The sequence below is a fragment of the Branchiostoma floridae genome, chromosome 4 (genome assembly GCF_000003815.2).
Source record: "Branchiostoma floridae strain S238N-H82 chromosome 4, Bfl_VNyyK, whole genome shotgun sequence".
Classification (NCBI taxonomy): Eukaryota; Metazoa; Chordata; class Leptocardii; order Amphioxiformes; family Branchiostomatidae; genus Branchiostoma; species Branchiostoma floridae.
This window is the reverse complement of record NC_049982.1, coordinates 9,212,739-9,231,032: the sequence shown is the minus strand read 5'-3', so window position 1 is coordinate 9,231,032 and position 18,294 is coordinate 9,212,739. Positions and strand designations below refer to the sequence as shown.

The 18,294-nt window shown below is 39.9% G+C and overlaps 4 protein-coding genes across 4 annotated transcripts; all 4 read left to right on the top strand.

Moving 5' to 3' along the window:
* Nucleotides 1–1,360: 1,360 nt before the first annotated feature.
* Nucleotides 1,361–6,193, top strand: LOC118413348 (tetraspanin-8-like). The gene is made up of 7 exons (XM_035816690.1): nt 1,361–1,670; nt 2,472–2,678; nt 3,123–3,197; nt 3,531–3,632; nt 4,082–4,192; nt 4,356–4,439; nt 5,313–6,193. Exons 1-7 carry the CDS (start codon nt 1,605–1,607, stop codon nt 5,412–5,414), a joined length of 747 nt encoding a protein of 248 aa, XP_035672583.1. The 5' UTR covers nt 1,361–1,604; the 3' UTR covers nt 5,415–6,193.
* An 898-nt stretch (nt 6,194–7,091) lies between these two features.
* Nucleotides 7,092–12,234, top strand: LOC118413347 (tetraspanin-4-like). Its single transcript, XM_035816689.1, has 7 exons — nt 7,092–7,401; nt 9,097–9,300; nt 9,641–9,715; nt 10,030–10,131; nt 10,474–10,611; nt 10,856–10,939; nt 11,205–12,234. The coding sequence occupies exons 1-7, from the start codon at nt 7,336–7,338 to the stop codon at nt 11,301–11,303; spliced, it is 768 nt and encodes a 255-aa protein (XP_035672582.1). The 5' UTR covers nt 7,092–7,335; the 3' UTR covers nt 11,304–12,234.
* A 581-nt stretch (nt 12,235–12,815) lies between these two features.
* On the top strand, nt 12,816–15,018 carry LOC118413549 (leucine-rich repeat-containing protein 15-like). Its single transcript, XM_035817074.1, has 2 exons — nt 12,816–12,906; nt 13,799–15,018. Exon 2 carries the CDS (start codon nt 13,816–13,818, stop codon nt 15,016–15,018), a length of 1,203 nt encoding a protein of 400 aa, XP_035672967.1. The 5' UTR covers nt 12,816–12,906; nt 13,799–13,815.
* A 1,436-nt stretch (nt 15,019–16,454) lies between these two features.
* Nucleotides 16,455–18,294, top strand: LOC118413340 (toll-like receptor Tollo). Its single transcript, XM_035816676.1, has one exon. It carries the CDS (start codon nt 16,679–16,681, stop codon nt 17,984–17,986), a length of 1,308 nt encoding a protein of 435 aa, XP_035672569.1. The 5' UTR covers nt 16,455–16,678; the 3' UTR covers nt 17,987–18,294.

Here is an 18,294-nt window from a genome sequence, read left to right as displayed (position 1 = left end):
TGATTGCTAAGTTCAGACTTTTGGGGCCCAAAACAATACTAGTAGTGTAAAGGTGCTGAGCCTTGCAAATCGAAACACCAGTATTCATGATGTTCAAGACTTCCTAAGATCCCTTCACTTTTGAGGTGGCGTTTTTAACCAATCACGCAAGGGTGCTACTGACACTGAGGCCTGTTAGAGATGGGGTCAGTTTATCAGAAAATGGAGAAATTGGGTTTTCAAGTCTTGCTTCAATCACTGTGCTTCAAAGAAAATTCAGAAAGCAATACCCGAAATCTGCAACGTATCTACCCTTATAGCCAACGTGATACTAACGGTCAATACGGAGCGCAAGCATATGACTGAGCACTTCAATCATACACCACTGACAATGAATGTAACTTAACTGCTTTTTAGATAATCTGATATTTTGCACCTTAAACATAATTATGCCATCTAGAAACGTTGTAGATATATAGATATATTTAACGTTATATACGTCAGACTAGTCAGTCATAATCAATCTAACACCTTATACGAGGCAAATATCAGTATACGGAAAGCGAGTAAAGTGGAGATATTACTTATGATATTGGTTATGATCCAGTTATATTTGCTCGCGCACCGATACGCACCGCAGCCCACTACTTTTTGTGAACTTGCTTCGAATTTCTATCCTCAATAAAATGTAGAAATAGATTGAACATTCATTGCATGTCGTTTTTGTGTCAACATATATGACATTCCCATTCTGACCATAAGCCGCAGACAGGCTAGGTGAAATTAAGTAACGAGTAACATTGATAGTTTTTTACACTGTTCTAGCCTGGTATCCAGCCGTATCATAGCTCCCGAGTCTCGTCTGTCCTGTCCGTATAAAATACGTGTCATCATACCTGTATGACGGCCTTCGTTTATCATGTGACTGTTAACGTTACAGGTAACAGTTTCGTCTACAATTCTACACAAACCACTCTTTCAACCTCCTTGCACAAACTAACGTCAACGATAACGCTCATACCGTACGTCATTGCGGACTTTCCACTGCCTGGCACAGATGATACACAAACAGTCACGAGTCTCGTGACAAGTAATTTGACCCTGTTAGTCAGCAACAAAAATAGGCGGGGAGTAGGACGGTTTCAATATTTACAAATAATAGGGGTGCAATTTTTTCTATAAGTAGAAAATTCTTGTTAATCCCAGGTTAAGGCTCATTTTTACAACAAAATGTGACAAGAAAATATTTACTTATTGATATTTGTGGCGTGAAATATCAGTCACTTTGGTTTCTCATCTTATGTCAAGTAATCCGAATGAAACACACCCTGCAGTGCTCAATTTTGGATCCTCCCTGTCACATGATACGTTAGGTATCTCTAGTTAGGTATTCAAAAGGGCAAACATTACGAGCGGGAAGGTTCCTCTTGCGACATAAAACGACGACGACGACGACGACAACACAGCTACAGTCTGAAAACCTCCTGCCACAACAGCTGACAACCGCTTTTGTACTGCCAGTTTGCCATACGTTAGTGTTTGCTGTCATTACGTGGTGTTTTGAAGTCCCATTTTGAAGCAAGGCTCAACTTTTAGTCGCCACAAGAAAACTCAACAGAACCAACATGGCGGAAGGTGTAGGAATGAACTGCGTCAAATATCTTCTGTTCTTCTTTAACTTCCTTTTCTGGGTAAGTGTGCGCATTTTGAAGGCATTTTAAGCGTTAGAAAATCAGATATTTTATTCATATGCAACAATGATTATAATTTATTGTCTCATCCACACTTGAACCTGATTTTAGTGGCCCAAAGATAACGTTAAACGAAAGTTTGTGGCGAAGAAATAGTACGTTTCATTTTCTAAAATTTGGTCTTCAGGTCCCTAGCCTGCCAATTAACTCATTGAACAAGTGTTGAGTAATTCTCACAAGAGGGTGATAATCGTCACAATTGGTCTGTAATCCTCTAAATAGGTCGTTGAACTCAATATACAGAACCCCCTCCTTTCCTTGCTAATCCAAATTGCAAGTGGGGGAGGGGCTTTGTGTTTGTTCCTGTCCCGCCGACTTTATTGACTCTCCAAGCAGAGGTTGATTGACTGATAGCCCGCTAGAAGTACACGGGATATATCATATATGGGAATGTCACAGTCTTCCTAAACAACCTCTGCTTTGAGAGTAATCTTAAAGTTTATTCATAGCATATTATAAGCACTTAGACATTTTGTTATCATGTATGCACCTGCTAATTTCCAAGCCGAAAGTCATCAAACGTTTCTCAAGCTCCCAGTTCCACAGAGGACTGAGCCAACAACTCCTTGGAACTTTAGAAACATTACGGTTTTAAACATTTGCTTAGAGTTAGAGGTTATACGTCTGCCTGATATTTTAATGGTCTCAATAATTATGTTCACTCACTCAGCATTGTCAAAGGGCAAAACTGCCTTCTCCCTTAATATGGAAGTTCGTCACTTACCTTGTGGTACATTCCAGATTGCAGGCCTGTTCCTGGTGGGAGTGGGGACATGGATCAGGGTAGACGACAACGCGCTGAAGATCCTGCACAACCTGGACAACCTGGATGAGACGGTGGTGTACGCCGGATGTTACGCGTTCATCGGCATCGGGGTGGTCGCTCTCATCGTCGGATTCTTCGGATGCTGCGGCGCCATCCGGGAAAACAAGTGCATGCTGGGAATGGTAGGTTTATGAGAGAAAATATTCAACTTCTTTCACATTGTGTGTACTATACTGATAAACTGACATCATTTGAAATTGAACAATCTTGAAATTTGGTACGTGTGAATTTTAGATTCAAACTGCGGTGGTTATGAGTTGGGCAATTGGTAACCCTCACCACAAACCAGTCTTCTTACAGAACCCTATTAAGTCAAAATTGCTGCTCTTTGTGCCACTAAGGCATGAGACATGGACTTTAACCTTAAATTCAGCCTTGTTGTGACGTATGTTACATGTACATACACTTTGACCTGGAATGTGTTTGATAAGAAATTATGCATATGTTTCACTTTTGTTACCTGACGAACCAACCGCGTTCAACAATTTTACACATGTCCAGGATGACATCTTTCACTAAAATGATGTTCCCAATGAGTAACTATTGTGCATTTGTTCTTCTTTCAGTTCTTTGTCTGCCTGTTGTTGCTGCTCATTGCTGAGGTTGGGGTGGCAATTTTTGCAGTGGTCATGAAACCTGATGTAAGAGAAAAGACTTTCAGCTACTATAACAAAAATAAAGAAATTCAAACTGCAAGATTTACCTCTAAACAGGATTATCGCTAACATCAAGAATTGCCTCTAACATTAGGAAATGCCTCTAACATCTATTAGGATTTTACCATGGTCAGTATTGACCGAAGGAGGCCATATATATACCTCTAAAAATGGCTACTAGTATATGCATGTAAACAATATTTGTTTTCTTTTATTACCAAATAATCATATTTCATAACCAGATTAGAATATAATTACAATATGTATGTTTGATAGAAATAACACTTGTGTGATTTCCTTTCTATATTATAATTGTAGGCTGAAAAGTTTCTGAAGGAAGGACTGGACAAGGTTGCTGAGAACAAGTATCAGGACCTGGACCCTGAGCTACAGAGGCTGGTGGACTTCTTCCAGAAAGAGGTAAGACAATCTGATTGGCTGCTTGAATCTGCAGGTCTTCATTATGATGGAGCTCCTCTGGTTGTGTTATTGCTGTAAGTGAAGTTTATTTTGTTTTAAAATAGGGATATTGTAAGTCTTAGAAAATGTTTTGTCATACATGCTCCTGGTCAAATGCGAGACCAGATCAATCACACATGACTGTACTGTAAACCCTAGTTTAATGCAATTGATGATATTTTGTTGTTCTGTATCTGTATGTAGCTTTCAGTAGTTGTTGCCATATGTTGTATCCTGTATAATCATTGGGCAATTTAGTTCATTAACATGTCCATTGATTGAATTAGATTTTGTGAGCTTGTGTTCAATGAGCTTTAACACATACACAGTTACCATTATTCTTAGATAATTTATATTGATGTTACATAATTGTACATGTTTTTGTAAAGTAATGCCTTTTCCTTTGACAGTTTAAGTGCTGTGGCATGAACAGCACCAAGGACTGGTCACCAAACTACCCTGACACCTGCAACTGTACTGTGGGTGACACCTGCGACACAACAACTGGCAGATGGAGCAAGGTACTCTTTTCTAATCCTCCCACTGCTTCAAAGATTTTTATGCTGTCTTAACATCTTAAACTAATTTAAAAAGTAGACTAGTACAATGCATGGAAATGCTCTCTTTCACCCTTTTGCTGTGTTTATGGCATTGTATACTTACAATTATATTGTTTTTACGCAGCCCTGTGATGAGGAAGTGATCAACAACCTGAATAAGAACATTGTTTACATCGGAGGTGCGGCGCTCGGTGTGGCTCTTATCATGGTGAGTTCTCTTTTGTAGTGCATGATGAATTGCTGAAACCTGAACATTTCACAGTCAGGCCAGTATAAGTGACCATCATCACCATCCTCACAATTGACCACCTGTATATGATGACCACCTGGCCAATGTGACCACTGTTTTTGTTCCTTGAATGATTTTTCCCATTAACTTTATGCATGCATTAAAAATCCTGTCTTATCCCTGGGTGGTCTTCTTAGGCAGTTCTGACTGTATATCAATAATTTAGAAATGTAACACTGTGTAAGAAGTCAGGGCTCGAAATACTGGGTGCATGTGCACCCAGGTGCACCCAAAATTGGAGCTGTGCACCCAAATATTTTATTATGTTTATGTATGTAAAAATATCAAAGTATACTTATAGTCTAGTATACATCATATTCTTGATATTCTAAGTGTTATAAAGACAATAAAAATGTCTGTCATGGTACTTGTTTAAGAATTTGATAGCTTGTAACTAAGTTTTATTTTTTAGGTCTTTACTTCACCTTAAGTGGTGCACCCAATGTTTTAAGCTGGGTGCGCCAGTGCACCTAATCCCAAAAATGAATTTCGAGCCCTGGAAGTATAACTATACATTTGCAGGAGCAATGTCTGCTATGTCCAGGGACTATCACATCATGCTATCATATAGGTGACATTATATAAAAGTGCAAACCACAACTGATCAGTCTGCATACCTCCCCTGAAATAGGAGAGTTTCTTTTTATACTGTGCCATGGTATGGTAACTCATCAAATAAAAATAAATGTGAAGAAACTGCACCACGAGATAATGAAAATATTTAATCCAATGACAGCCAACAAAATGAAACATTAAGTTAACTATGTTTGTTCCCTGTCCTCTCCTCTGCAGGTTCTGGGCATCATCCTGTCCTGTATGCTGTTCTGCCATGCAAGGCGGGAGGGCCGGATGCATGGTGCTTTCTTCGGTTCAACGTACAGGGAGTTCGCCTAAGAACTGTCATGAGTAATGCCAACACCTCCCAGATCATGCGCTGAAATAGCATTTAGAAGTGCTGCCGGCTGGCCAACAGAAATGAAGACTTTTGGTTGAGAATTTTTGTGCCATATCTTGTGAATTTGTTTCTCATGTGGTACATGTATATACCATGATAAGTATGTGTAACTTTGTAACATCCAAAATTGTATCTCCCACCTGTCTCTTTCATTAAAAAAAAATCAAAGTTGGAAAAGTCTATTGGAGTTGATTACATTTGTGTGCAGAATAAGTAGGTCTATCCCTCTGAGAGGAGCAAGCGTTTCTTTTTTTTCGTGAACATTGTCATCGCAGGTATACATTTTTGACTTACCTTAAAGTTTATTATACTGCTTGTACCATTATTGTTTTATGGTGGCTTGGGTGAAATAACTGCTGGATGTTATCAATTTGAAGACTATTTTTTTCTTTGAAAGGAGGTTAAAAATGTAAGAAATGGAGTTTATTGTTAATGTGAGTTGCACCTGGCTGCTTTAATCGACATGCAAAGATCACTGTGCCTTACATGAGTTATGCACAAGCTATATAGACTTTTACTGTATGTTCATTCTCTTGTAAGTTGTAGCTGCTTCTGTTTGCTCATTTGATGGGTGTTATATCCTTAACGCATTTCTGTTTTCTATGCAACAAAGACTGTATCTTGTAATATATTGATAAACAGACACAAAATGGTGATGTATGTTTTTTGGGAAATTCTTTGTACACACAAAAATAAAGCTTGATATTCTTTAAAATGAGTATATGGTCCTGTGACTTTCATGATAATCATACTCATAGGCCAAGGTCGTTCTATCACATTATAATATAACGTGTGATATAACGTCCTTGCTTAGGCTAACATTAGATACCATGATAACAGAAGCCATCAAACCCCATGCATGCAGCTTGTGTCTCAAAAACTGAGAGATGGTTGGTAACAAGAAATCATTTCATTTGATACTTGGAAGTGGAATAACTGATTTATATATTCCTGAATATTGTTTGGAAAGAAGATGTCTTAAAGCTTTTGAATGATAACTTGGTCCCAAAGGCCAGGAAAAAAGAGGAACAAACAACACATAACCAGTGACTAGCCTAAATGCCGACTTTCGTTTCTAAAACAGTGGAGGACGAACTACTAGTATACCAATTTTTCTGTCATGCGTGACTTCTTTGACGTTTAGAGGATCTAAGTTTTTTCTCCGAGTGTATTAGCATTTTAGGCTTACATATACTTTGGCACTGGCAGCCTGTATGTTACATCCTGAAGCTCTGCGCATGTGAGCTTCTAATGCCGACCTACAGGTCGGTCAGCAGTCAAAGATATATCATGACGTCAGCCGTTAATAGATCAGGTGACCAACACACAAAGGGGCACATGATTCGAGCTCACCTGGTTACTCAGCCTGGTAAACATAGAAACGGGCTGGTCCACTTTTCACCACCGATGGGGGTTGCAGGTTAAACTAGTCATCTTTCAATTACGTTCAGTCATCTTTTTATCTATCTATAGTTTTCCTCCGGTAACGAACGAAGTTTGCATCAAATCCACTTCCCTTAACTAAAGTTTGTACTGAAAACTGTGGTGCAAAACATTAAGTTCCCTGCACCTCATATTCAAATAGGATCGCCCAGGTAAGATGACACTATTGTATTTGTTCAGTGAATAGAAGGTGTCCCTACTATTACCTGCACCGTCACAGCCACAGAGACGTGTAGTTGTACACGTTCTTCCCACAGACTCCGATTTGAATCGCTGTGTAATTCTCTTTATCTCGATCTGACGGCCAGTACTCGGCAAGACTACTAGTAGTAGTAGGTATTTTGGCAGCTGGTCTTCGATCTAACTTCGTCTTTTACATTATACCGACACGCCTCCGAGGAACAAGACTGATACAAAATGGCGGTTGGTTTCGCTATGAACTGCGTCAAGTCCCTGTTGATTCTCTTCAACTTCATATTTTGGGTAAGTATTCAGATTCTTCATGTATACTCTACGATAGCCGGGGCAAATGATGATATATCTTAAGTTTCTCTTTTTCAGAGCAAAACGTTCAAGGGTTTGAACGTAGAATTCGCGACAAATTCGAACAACTGTTTAGAAAATGAAAATGGCTTATAAATTGTAGTTCAACAATTTTATACTCTAAAATCATAAAATCTAATTATTGAATTATGTTCAACTATGATTCGTATGCAGAGAAGACTAATCCTCATTGATTACATTCCGGTAAATGTTACCAATATAAAGCGTAACGAGTGTAACTGCAGCAAAAAACGGAGTACGTCATATCATTTTTTTCTTGCTCAATAAAATTCGAATGATTGGATATACGCTTGTATCGTATGTGGTGTGCACTATGGCTTGTATATACCTTGTAAAACCGTGAACATAATTACGGTTACGTACTTCCAATTAGTCTTCTCTGTACTATTGGTACTATCCCTACCCCTACCATGGTTAATTAAGCGCACAGGTGACATCGGTGACATCACTGTCATAGAACGGAGAGTAGACTAACAGTTGTCTTAGTCACGCATGTACATCGCATGAGCACCGCAGTTCAGTCCTAATTTGAATAGCAGAATTTCCAGTCTTCATTACTTAATAGGCCCTTTTGTAGCAACGAACCAAAATTAGGTTATAATAGAACATTATACACAAAACTTTATTACCTGTGCCTGTACAGAACATTACTATATCATGACCTGGTTCCAACATGTTAACTAAAGTAGTCTTTATTATATCATATTTGTTTAGAAAGATCCCCGATTGACTATCAGAGAGCACATTGAGCAAGACATGTTAGCGCACACGAATCCTTTTCATTAATACATTGATTTTCAGTTCCTATCACGCGATATTGTAGAGAAGAATAGCTTAAAGATTCAAGCCAGTATGAATCATTTATAGCTTCAGTTCTTACAACGGAATGCGATACAGAAGGGTCGATACCCCAGCTTTCCCGTCCGTCTATTTTGTTGTCGATATTTACGAATACCATTGACCGGTGCAACACTGATCGTCACAAAAGCTGTGTAGTGATGTACGTTGAGTCAATTTTAGGTTACTATTGCCTAATGCAGATCATTATATTGCAGGTTTCTATTCAGTCGAAGGTACAGTGAATAGCTAGGCGTAATTACATATACACACATGTACTAGTATACACCTACAAAATTTGTGGGTCCGCGATTTCTTTGTTATTCATTAGAGAAGCATTGGGTCTTTAGAGAAGAGGAAGCTAGTGCACATAATCACTTGGAAGCAAATAGGGTATTGTACAAAACAAAGGAAGAACGGAATATGGAAAATCGATTGCTTTTATCCTCTATGAGTACCAAGACAAAAAAAGAAAACCATATGGGACACTTGTAATGCATCAATATCCGTACTAGTGCCGACGTGTATCTGCTCTAACCCAACGACTGTTTGTACTTATATTTTCCGATGTGTATGTCTAGTAGACATACACATCGGAAAATATAAGTACAAATGAAACATGAAAATTGTCTATTCATTTTCTCTGTAATATGTTTTTATTTCCTTGTAAATGTACATGGGCCCTATTGAAAATCAGTTTGTCAAAACTGAATCGGCCACACAGGCGTCTAAATATTTCAATAAACAATAAATAAACGACTATCACTGAATCTCCAGTTGCTAGGCGTTGGTCTTGTCGCCGTTGGCGCCTCCATCATCGGGGACGGTAAGATCATCCACGCCCTGAGCCTGACGGAGTACGACCAGCAGCTGCTCACCTCCACCTGTAACGCCATGATCGCTGTCGGAGTCTTCGCCATCCTCATCGGCTTCCTGGGGTGCGCAGGCGCGGCGTGGGAGAACAAGTGCCTGCTGGGAGCGGTGAGTCGCCAGTACAAGCTGGCTCGCGGTTTGAACCACGCATGCGTAGTAGTGATACATTGTAGGTAATATTTTAAAAGTGAACTCTTTTTAAACAGAAAAACAAACAAAACAAGAACTATTGGCAAGTTTGAGGCGTTCACTTTTGACCTCGTGTATGCTCAATGTAAACCAGGGACCGGCTTATTGAATGAATCATAAACATAAACCCGGATTGATCTCCTTGGATTAAGGTAAATTTTTCAAATAATGATCTGTTTATCTTCTTTGTTGAATATTATGCTACTAGTATCTGCTAACCGTTCATGAATTGATTGATTCATTCCCTCACTTGATACAGTTCCTCGTCATCATGGGAGTCTTGGCGCTGATGGAGATTATCATCGGTGGTGTCGCCCTGGCTAACAAACATAAGGTACGAGCATCCCTCCTGTTTCGGCAAGTCCACATCACAAATTTCACTGAAAATTCTAGAATTTCAGTCTTCAAATAGCTTATACAAAAAGATCTTCATTAAAATTAAGACATGTGACATTTTTTTTATCATGTCACTTTGCAATACTATAGCAGCAGTTAGACTCTAGCAGTATGTCACATTTAAAGGTCGAAAGTCGCCGACTTTCTCCAGATCTATGGTTGTACAATTGTATCTATGTAAGTCACATACTCGTAAGGTATAGGGGAGACATAAAAGTCTATGGAATCTAAATGGCATTCTGTACCGTGCAGGCGGAGAGCTATCTGAAAGACAAAATAGACCACATCAGCGACACGCCGTACCGGAACATGACTGAGGGAATGAAGAAGTTTGTGGATGTGGTACAGACTGGGGTAAGTAGTCTTCTAGAGATTGTCTTGGCGGAGCCAAGTATAAAGAGGGCTACTGGCGAGGGTGGGATTAGGGTGAGGGTGGGGTGGAGGAAATGTATGGGGATTTACCCGTAAGGAAGTACGTAGTTAAAATCTGTGTTCCCTAAAAGGTGTTACCCCCCTACAAGGAGATAAATTTTTAAATCATTGCTCATCACATTAACGCAGGTCTCGTGCCATAAATCAAACAAGATTCGGCGAGTGTACTTCATTCAAAAGGGCGGTGATGACTTCCTAGAGACATGTCAAAACTATTTCTGGCTACTACAGTTACTAACTGAATGTGTTTGTCCCGTTATGTAGTTCCGCTGCTGTGGTATGGAGACTGTGACAGACTGGGCGCCGGACTATCCTGGAACCTGCAACTGCACACAGAAGAAGGCTGATGACGTGGGGGACGATAGCAGTAGGTGTGACGCTGCGACAGGCAGATGGGCACAGGCAAGCTCACTTTCTGCATCAAAGATGTATCTGATGTTTTGTACTCGTAGAGGCCCTGCTTCCTGTATAGAGAAAACTTACAGCAAAGACTAAGTTAAGGAACGACGTCTCTGGAGTTTTGCTTTGCTTAATAAATGTGATAGCACTTTGTTTCATATCTTGCTGAATGGGCTTATCATACGTTACAGCTACTGTAGTATTTACCTGCAGTGTATAAATGAAATATTTTTGTCCCTCCCACTAGCCATGTGACGGAAAGCTCATAGGTAACCTCCGGGCCGCCATCGGTGCCATGGCGGGCATGCCGATAGCTGTCGCTTTCGCTACGGTGAGTTAGGAAGATTTCATTTTCAAATTACACTTTTATTGGTCAGGCTGCATGCGATACGAATTCATATTCTATTGCTCATTGTTGCAATTCCAATTGAATTGAATCCAATACTTACTTTGTTCACACTCAGGGAGAAGTTATCTTATTAATAGCGCTATATTTATATATATAGTGTGTTGATAGAAATAAGATCTCCTGAATGAAATTTTGTGCTAAGACCTATCCATGGTATTCAATATCATTTTCTCATCTTCCATCGCAGTTTGCTGGAATGGCCATGGCCTTCGTGCTCTTCCGCAGCAAAGATGGCGGACCGCCTAGCTTCATCATCAGAGGACACGAATACAAGGCCTTCGCCTAAACAACCAATGGGGCAACCTTCGACACACATGAACACATAGTTACGCAAACTTTAAGCAATGATGTTAAAAAAAACGACCTCATTGCTTTAAGCGGCCTTAGTCTAGAATTGTTCCACGTGATCTGAGTTGTAATGCAGTGAAAGTCTAGCGTGGTGGACAACCCTAACGTTAGGATACAGTAGCTGTATATACATATCAGATTCTATAGTTATATGGCTAAAAAGCACATTATATGGATAAAAGACAACAGTTCTAAATTGAGCTCCAGCTGACTTCTATAAAGCTAATGTGCAGCTGTGAAACATAATGAAATACCCGTGCTTGTAACCTTGCTGGGTTATGAATATACAGTACTAGTAATTAATTATATCTCAGCATCTATGCACAACTTATTCACGTATACGTAGTAGCTGGTCACGGGAAAATGTATTCATATGCAAAGGTACCTTTGTGGTGTATATTTGGATCGATTGATATTTTGTTTCAATATAGAGTGCATTCTGTTATTTGTTGAGTAAAGTGTATGTACAGTAGCAGTGTGTGTAGTCGTACGAGTAGTAGAGCCATGAGATCTTGGCAATGTATCTGACAAGCCACTTGTTTTTGTATATTTCCATACTTTTGCTGTCGATGTTTTAATACCAGGTTTGGACAGGTTCCACAAGACAGTACTTGTAAATAAATACAACCCTTGTGCTTCAGAGATGAAGGTTACATTTTGTGTATATGTTTGTAAACACACATCATCTTGAATTTATTTGGCCTTGTAGAATAGATGGGAAGTTTTGATAAGACAGTCCTTGACAAATAACTTTCAGAGATACTTCCTTCATTTAGTAAAATCGTACTGTAACGTTACACATGTTGTATTATATCTGAATAGAAAAGTAGAATTTACATATGATACATGTACATGGTTGCATGCTTCAATGTAAATAAACTATGTTAGAATTCTAACTCATTTAATAATTCTGTCCTCTATTCCCTTCTAAAGATACTGACAATAGTCATTACGCCCGCTGCGGTTAAAAAGAAGGCATCACTTACTCCCTATTCCAATACCTATCCATAACTACAAAATTATGAACCTGGCAACTGCGGAAAATTTGACCTCCAAATTTGAAGCTGCAGTACCGTACCTTGCCGCCCATTATCGAACATGACCTTTCTTGTTACACGTCCAATGCATGCACCAAATATCATACAGAAACATCGATAGCTTCTGGAGTCATGTTGTCAAACAAACAAACAAACAAACAAACAAACACACTAACATACACATCCCACTGCCGTACCGACGAAAATTGCCAGGTGAACCGTTTTTGAACTAGACTTTCCACAACCGCTACTCAAATATCATTAAGACCCATCTAACGCATTTCGAGTTATTCTCTTGACCCACATACACACCCACACTAAAGCTGCCCTGGCACAACCAAAATGATTGACGTGAACCCATTGCCTTACGGGTATGAACAGGTCAGGTAAGGTAAATATTCTGTCCACCGACCAGACCAGTCACAAACAACTCAACAACGTCATCGGGCCGAACGTTAACAGTTTAAGGCGTTGGCGCCACCTTATAAGAGTCAACATCAACAGGTGTGTCATCCCATATCGTTTGAGATACATTTGAGTTTCAACAATATTAGTGTTTGTAGCCAATTTGTAGAACAGAGCATACATTGCCGACACCATTCTGCCCTGTGCTGTAAGCACGTATGATTCGATGAGGATGTAATTTTGCACTTTTTAAACCCACTATATAGTTTTGTTGTATCTTGAGGTTGAAAATAAACGTATTTCAAAGTATGCTGAGAAAAAACACATTAAAAGTAAGTTATCTGGAATCTTGTTTGTGTTGTTGTGACCACGAAATCGAATAGGACAGCTGAGTTCTCCTCGCTGAGCTTTTCTTCATACGCCATAAATGTGGGTCTTTAATGAGTGTCTTCGTTCAACCGGTTTTCTGTACAGCAGGTGTTTTGTCTACCTAGATTGTATCCGCGACTTTATCATCGGTAAAATCATGATGGGCGAGGTCATATGTAAATCAATTGTCACTCATGAAAGACTGAGCAAGGACTGAGCAAGAACCGAGCAACAAGTTGAGATATTCTAGTACCTTTACATCGTATCAGTGTGCCGTCGATGATGTTGTTGTAAAACGATTTTAATTATTTTCCAACACTTTCACTGCAAATTCATTGACGGTTTGTAACCAACTGGTAGCTTTACATTTAGGGACAACGAAATGTTAACTTCGCTCCTGAAAACGTATTTACTCGTACTCGAACACACACAAACACTAACACAAACACACACACACACACACACACACACACACACACACACACACACAAACACATACATACACACACACACAACGCACCCACACATACATGTGACACACCCACACATACATACATACATACATAGTATTACTAGTATTTCAGGCCATGTTGTTAACAATGATAATTCTCTCTTACCACAGCTAAATTTTCTGGAGACATGGCGAAATTTCTGCTCTCTTGCATTATCGCCATCTGTTGTGCCAGTCTTAGCATTGCCATGGATTCTGCATCCAACAGCTACAGCCAACCTACCACCAGCGAGATTTTGGTCGGGAAGGGTCCAGGCTGGGAGTGTAAATACACAACCATGCCACCTTATATGTACAACTGTGGTTGCACACGGATCTCTGAACTACGCCTCGCTGATGTGAACTTCTTCGACAATACGGTCACTGATCTGTGGGTACCATGCAACGCGAAGCTACCGAGCTACAATGCGTCTGTTTTTGACGGGCTACCCTCGTTCATCAGACAAATTAAAATCTGGGATTGTTTTGAGGAGGAGGTTGGGAAGGAAGTGCTATACGGGTTGATAAACATAGATTCTCTGGATCTGGTAAACATGTTGTCGCTTTTCGTCAATAGGGTTCTCGACCATTGGATAACGGAACCACTCGCTCCGGTGAGGCTAGATCCCGAGCTGTTTGCCTCCGTGCCCCAGCTGAGGAAACTGAACCTGCGCTGGCTTTTCATGGACACGTTTCCGGAGGCCCTCTATCATAAAATAAATGGACAAGCACCCCTTCAAAACATGTTGGAACTGGACCTTTCTTGGAACAGAATTCCAGACGTTAAATCAGAGTATTTCAGCAATATGATAAAGCTGAATGTTCTCGATATATCTTTCAATCATATACACAACTTATCCGATTCACTTTTGATGTTGCGAAATCTGCAACGTCTCCATATCAAAGGCAACCACATTGAAAGTCTGGATGGTTCGCCTTTCAAAACTTTGAGAGAGCTCAGCACCTTAGTATTATCCCAAATGCGCCCGATCATAAATATAACTTTACCGGGACATGTGGGACACAAATATCCCCAGCGAGGGGCACTTCGGTTTATTCATCCAAGTTCCTTCGTAGGTTTGTGGAATCTCAAGGAACTTCAGATTGATATCAATAGCATTGAACTGATACAGAATGGAACATTTGACCCACTCATCAAACTAGAACAATTAAACCTATCTGTTGGACTCATATCCACGATTGAAGAGGATGGATTTCGAGGGTTGCAATCTCTGAGCTCGTTGGACCTGAGCTATAACAATCTGTCATGCATCGGAAATTCTGTTTTTGAAAACTTGCCTGCCTTGCTTAAACTGAATCTGGAAGGCAATTATCCCAGAGAACCTTTATAACCATATATAACAGTCTAATCTATCCATATCTCATGTATTGTAATATTGTTTGGGGAAACGCCTACAAAACTTCTCTACACCCTTTATTAATTCTACAGAAAAAATTTCTACGCATTGCGACATGTTCGAGTTTCTATACTCACTCTTCACCACTATTTGAGAAACTTAGAATTTTGAATATCTATGACGTCAACAGATTTCAACTTGCTCTTTTTACAGCCCAACACATAAACCATACTCTCCCCGATACCTTTGACAGCTTTCTTAATATTCGCTCGCAGTTTCACAATTATCAAACTCGCCAAAGCACAAATCTACACATCCCCCTATTCAGAACCTCTCTTGCCCAAATGTCTGTCAAATACAAGTGTGTTAAAATATGGAATGATCTTCCCCCCTCCCTTAAGAATCTAACTTCCTCTCTCCCGACTTTTAAACGTAATCTGAAAATCCATCTGTTAATCCATCCGAGCCCCCTGTAGTAGCCACATTCTTTTTCTTTTTAAATCATATTATCTTAATTCATTCCGTTATTTGACTATCCTTATTGCATTATTATCATTTTTTAAGTATTATGTTGATTTATTATTTATTGTTAAGCCAAACCATTAATTACTTGTTTATCCTTATTACATCATTACCATTTTCGTTGTATTACGTTACTTTATCATTCATTGTTAATTCATACCATTAATTACTTGTTTATCCTCATTGTATCATTATCATTCTATGCATTACTTTACTTTATTATTATATATGATAATCAACTTTGTTTAGTTTAAAGGAGGAGGGCTAAGTATAAGCTTCTCAAGCTTTTTTCCTCCTCCTGCACCTGTTTTATCCATTGTTTTCGTTTTTTTTGTTTTAATGTAATATTTTGTGTGCGAATAAATAAACTAAACTAAACTAAACTAATTATCTACATTTTTTATCGCAAACTGTATTTTCAGGTTTGACCCTTTTAAGAACGCTGATCATCGGCCATAACCATTTAACAGGCATTCCGACTGAGATATTTCGGCCACTTGTTAATCTAAAATTCTTATTACTTCATCACAACTATCTGAAGTCCATTGAAGGTTTTCTGTCGGGGATGCAGTCTACGTATTGTGAACATATTGATATTTCCTTTAACAACGTATCGACTCTAGATGCTTCAATTTTGCCCACACTTGGTGTAACCGGGAAAACAGTCACTCTTAATTTGTCACACAATGTACTTACGACGGTTTATGCTTCAAACCTTTACTACGACGGTGACGCATCGGGTTTACTATATCATCGCCTTATACTTCTACTGGACTTGCGCTGGAACAGACTTATGTCCATCCCCTTTCACCTGGACAAACCTACCTTTTTCAGCAGGCCCAGAATCGTTATAGATGGCTATGATGCACTCAGGGCTAAGATATTGGGCCGACCCCATGACGTTTCACTGCAATTGCACCCCAACCCAATCATTTGCGATTGCAGAGTCTATGAACTTTTGCAAAACCTTGACATCGCCAGAGAAGGCGTCTTGTACGCAAAGACAGACTTTACGAAGCTTACGTGTCATAGTCCCGAAGACCTGCGTGGAAAACGTCTAGTAGATCTCAGTCCGTCACAAGCATGGTGCCAGAACAGGGACCCTTACAGCTGCCCTTCCACCTGCACCTGCATGGTCCAAGGAGAAGTGAACTCAACTGTGGCCCCCTGGAATGAACGCGTGGATTGCTCAAGGCGGTCCCTTTTGATCGTTCCCACTGACGTTCCTAGTCTAACGACAATCCTTCACCTGGAGGCAAACAGCATTCGGTTGGTTTACCGATCTGCCTTTGCGGAAGGTATGATTATCAAAGTGTTGCACCTTAGCCACAACAACATCACAAACGTTGAGTCAATGGCATTTAGTCATCTTCCGTTTTTGGAAATCCTCTACTTGGATGCCAACAACATAGATGATATCGCAGGCAGTGAATTTCTGGGTATAGCAAATCTGAAGGAACTGTACCTTAACAGATCTAGGGTGAGGGCTATTGGCAGGAATGCATTTATTCACTTGCCATCATTGAAAGTATTGCATCTAGAAAACAACCTGTTGACAACATTGACCAAGGACCAGTTTTCCACGTTAACTTACCTGCAACGTTTGGCACTGACTGGAAACAGCTTTAGATGTGACTGTGACATTCTGTGGTTGAAATATTGGATGAAAAACAAAGAATCAATTATGGTGGGACAGAACATCAGTTGTACACACCTTCAGAGCCAAGTCAAGGAAACGATCCAGACTCTTTTAGAGGACACTCTCGGTTGTAATCTGGCTGAAGCGGCAAGAAAAAACAAAATAACCATAAGTTTGTCAGTCGTGGTTGTTCTTCTTTCTTTACTGATAATACTTGGTATATGGCTGTACAAAAGAAAGGAAGCTCTACAAGTTTATCTCTATTCCCGGTATGGATGGCGGTTCCGAGAAGAGCAGGAAGACATGGCAAAACCTTACGATGCCTTCCTGTCCTACAGCCAACATGACCTGGACTTTATCATCCATACTCTTCTGCCAGGCCTCGAGACGAGAACGCCCCCTTTCCGAGTGTGCCTCCACCACCGTGACTTTGTTCCGGGAATTCTCATAGCCGACAATATCTTAAACGCAGTTGAGGAGAGCAGGCGCACCATCGTTGTGATCTCCCGACACTTCTTGGAAAGCGAATGGTGTCAGTTGGAATTTCAAGCCGCGCATGCGCAGGTGCTACAAGATCGCGCCAACCGTTTGATCATGATTCTTCTGGAGGACATTCCTGTGGACGACGCCCCTCCGGAAATCAGGCATTACCTAAAGACAAACACGTATCTGAAGTGGGGGGACGAACGGTTCTGGGAACGGCTGGTTTATGTCATGCCCAGACCGAGGCCACCTGAGCTACTCGTAGAAAATATGGAAGAACAACTAGAAATGCACGAGGCAAATGAACAGGAAATGTAAATGAGTTTTGGTTTTAAAGTATCAACCGGTGAATTCCAGATTCTCGTTAAGTCACTGACGAGAGACAGCGGATGCTAATTTACAAAGGATGTAATATAAATATAACATAGGAAATGCATATTGCATTGGAAATGTGAATATAATGTGATATCATGCAAGTATCTTATAGGGAACTACTTGGTCTCATTTTCTATATTTTATACTATCGGTGTAATATGATGTGAAGCTACATGAATAAGTAGAAACAAGAGCATTATCAAATTGTTAAGGAAGCAATGGCTTGGACTGTTTTGATGCCACGATTGTAA

Bases quoted from the DNA above. Each gene is read 5' to 3' on its own strand.
- LOC118413549 (XM_035817074.1), top strand. From the start codon at position 13,816: ATGGCGAAATTTCTGCTCTCTTGCATTATCGCCATCTGTTGTGCCAGT.
- LOC118413340 (XM_035816676.1), top strand. From the start codon at position 16,679: ATGGTCCAAGGAGAAGTGAACTCAACTGTGGCCCCCTGGAATGAACGC.
- LOC118413348 (XM_035816690.1), top strand. From the start codon at position 1,605: ATGGCGGAAGGTGTAGGAATGAACTGCGTCAAATATCTTCTGTTCTTC. The intron at 2,679-3,122 runs GTAGGTTTATGA...TTCTTCTTTCAG, and splicing joins ACAAGTGCATGCTGGGAATG to TTCTTTGTCTGCCTGTTGTT. The intron at 4,440-5,312 runs GTGAGTTCTCTT...TCTCCTCTGCAG, and splicing joins TCGGTGTGGCTCTTATCATG to GTTCTGGGCATCATCCTGTC.
- LOC118413347 (XM_035816689.1), top strand. From the start codon at position 7,336: ATGGCGGTTGGTTTCGCTATGAACTGCGTCAAGTCCCTGTTGATTCTC. The intron at 7,402-9,096 runs GTAAGTATTCAG...CTGAATCTCCAG, and splicing joins TCTTCAACTTCATATTTTGG to TTGCTAGGCGTTGGTCTTGT. The intron at 10,940-11,204 runs GTGAGTTAGGAA...CTTCCATCGCAG, and splicing joins TAGCTGTCGCTTTCGCTACG to TTTGCTGGAATGGCCATGGC.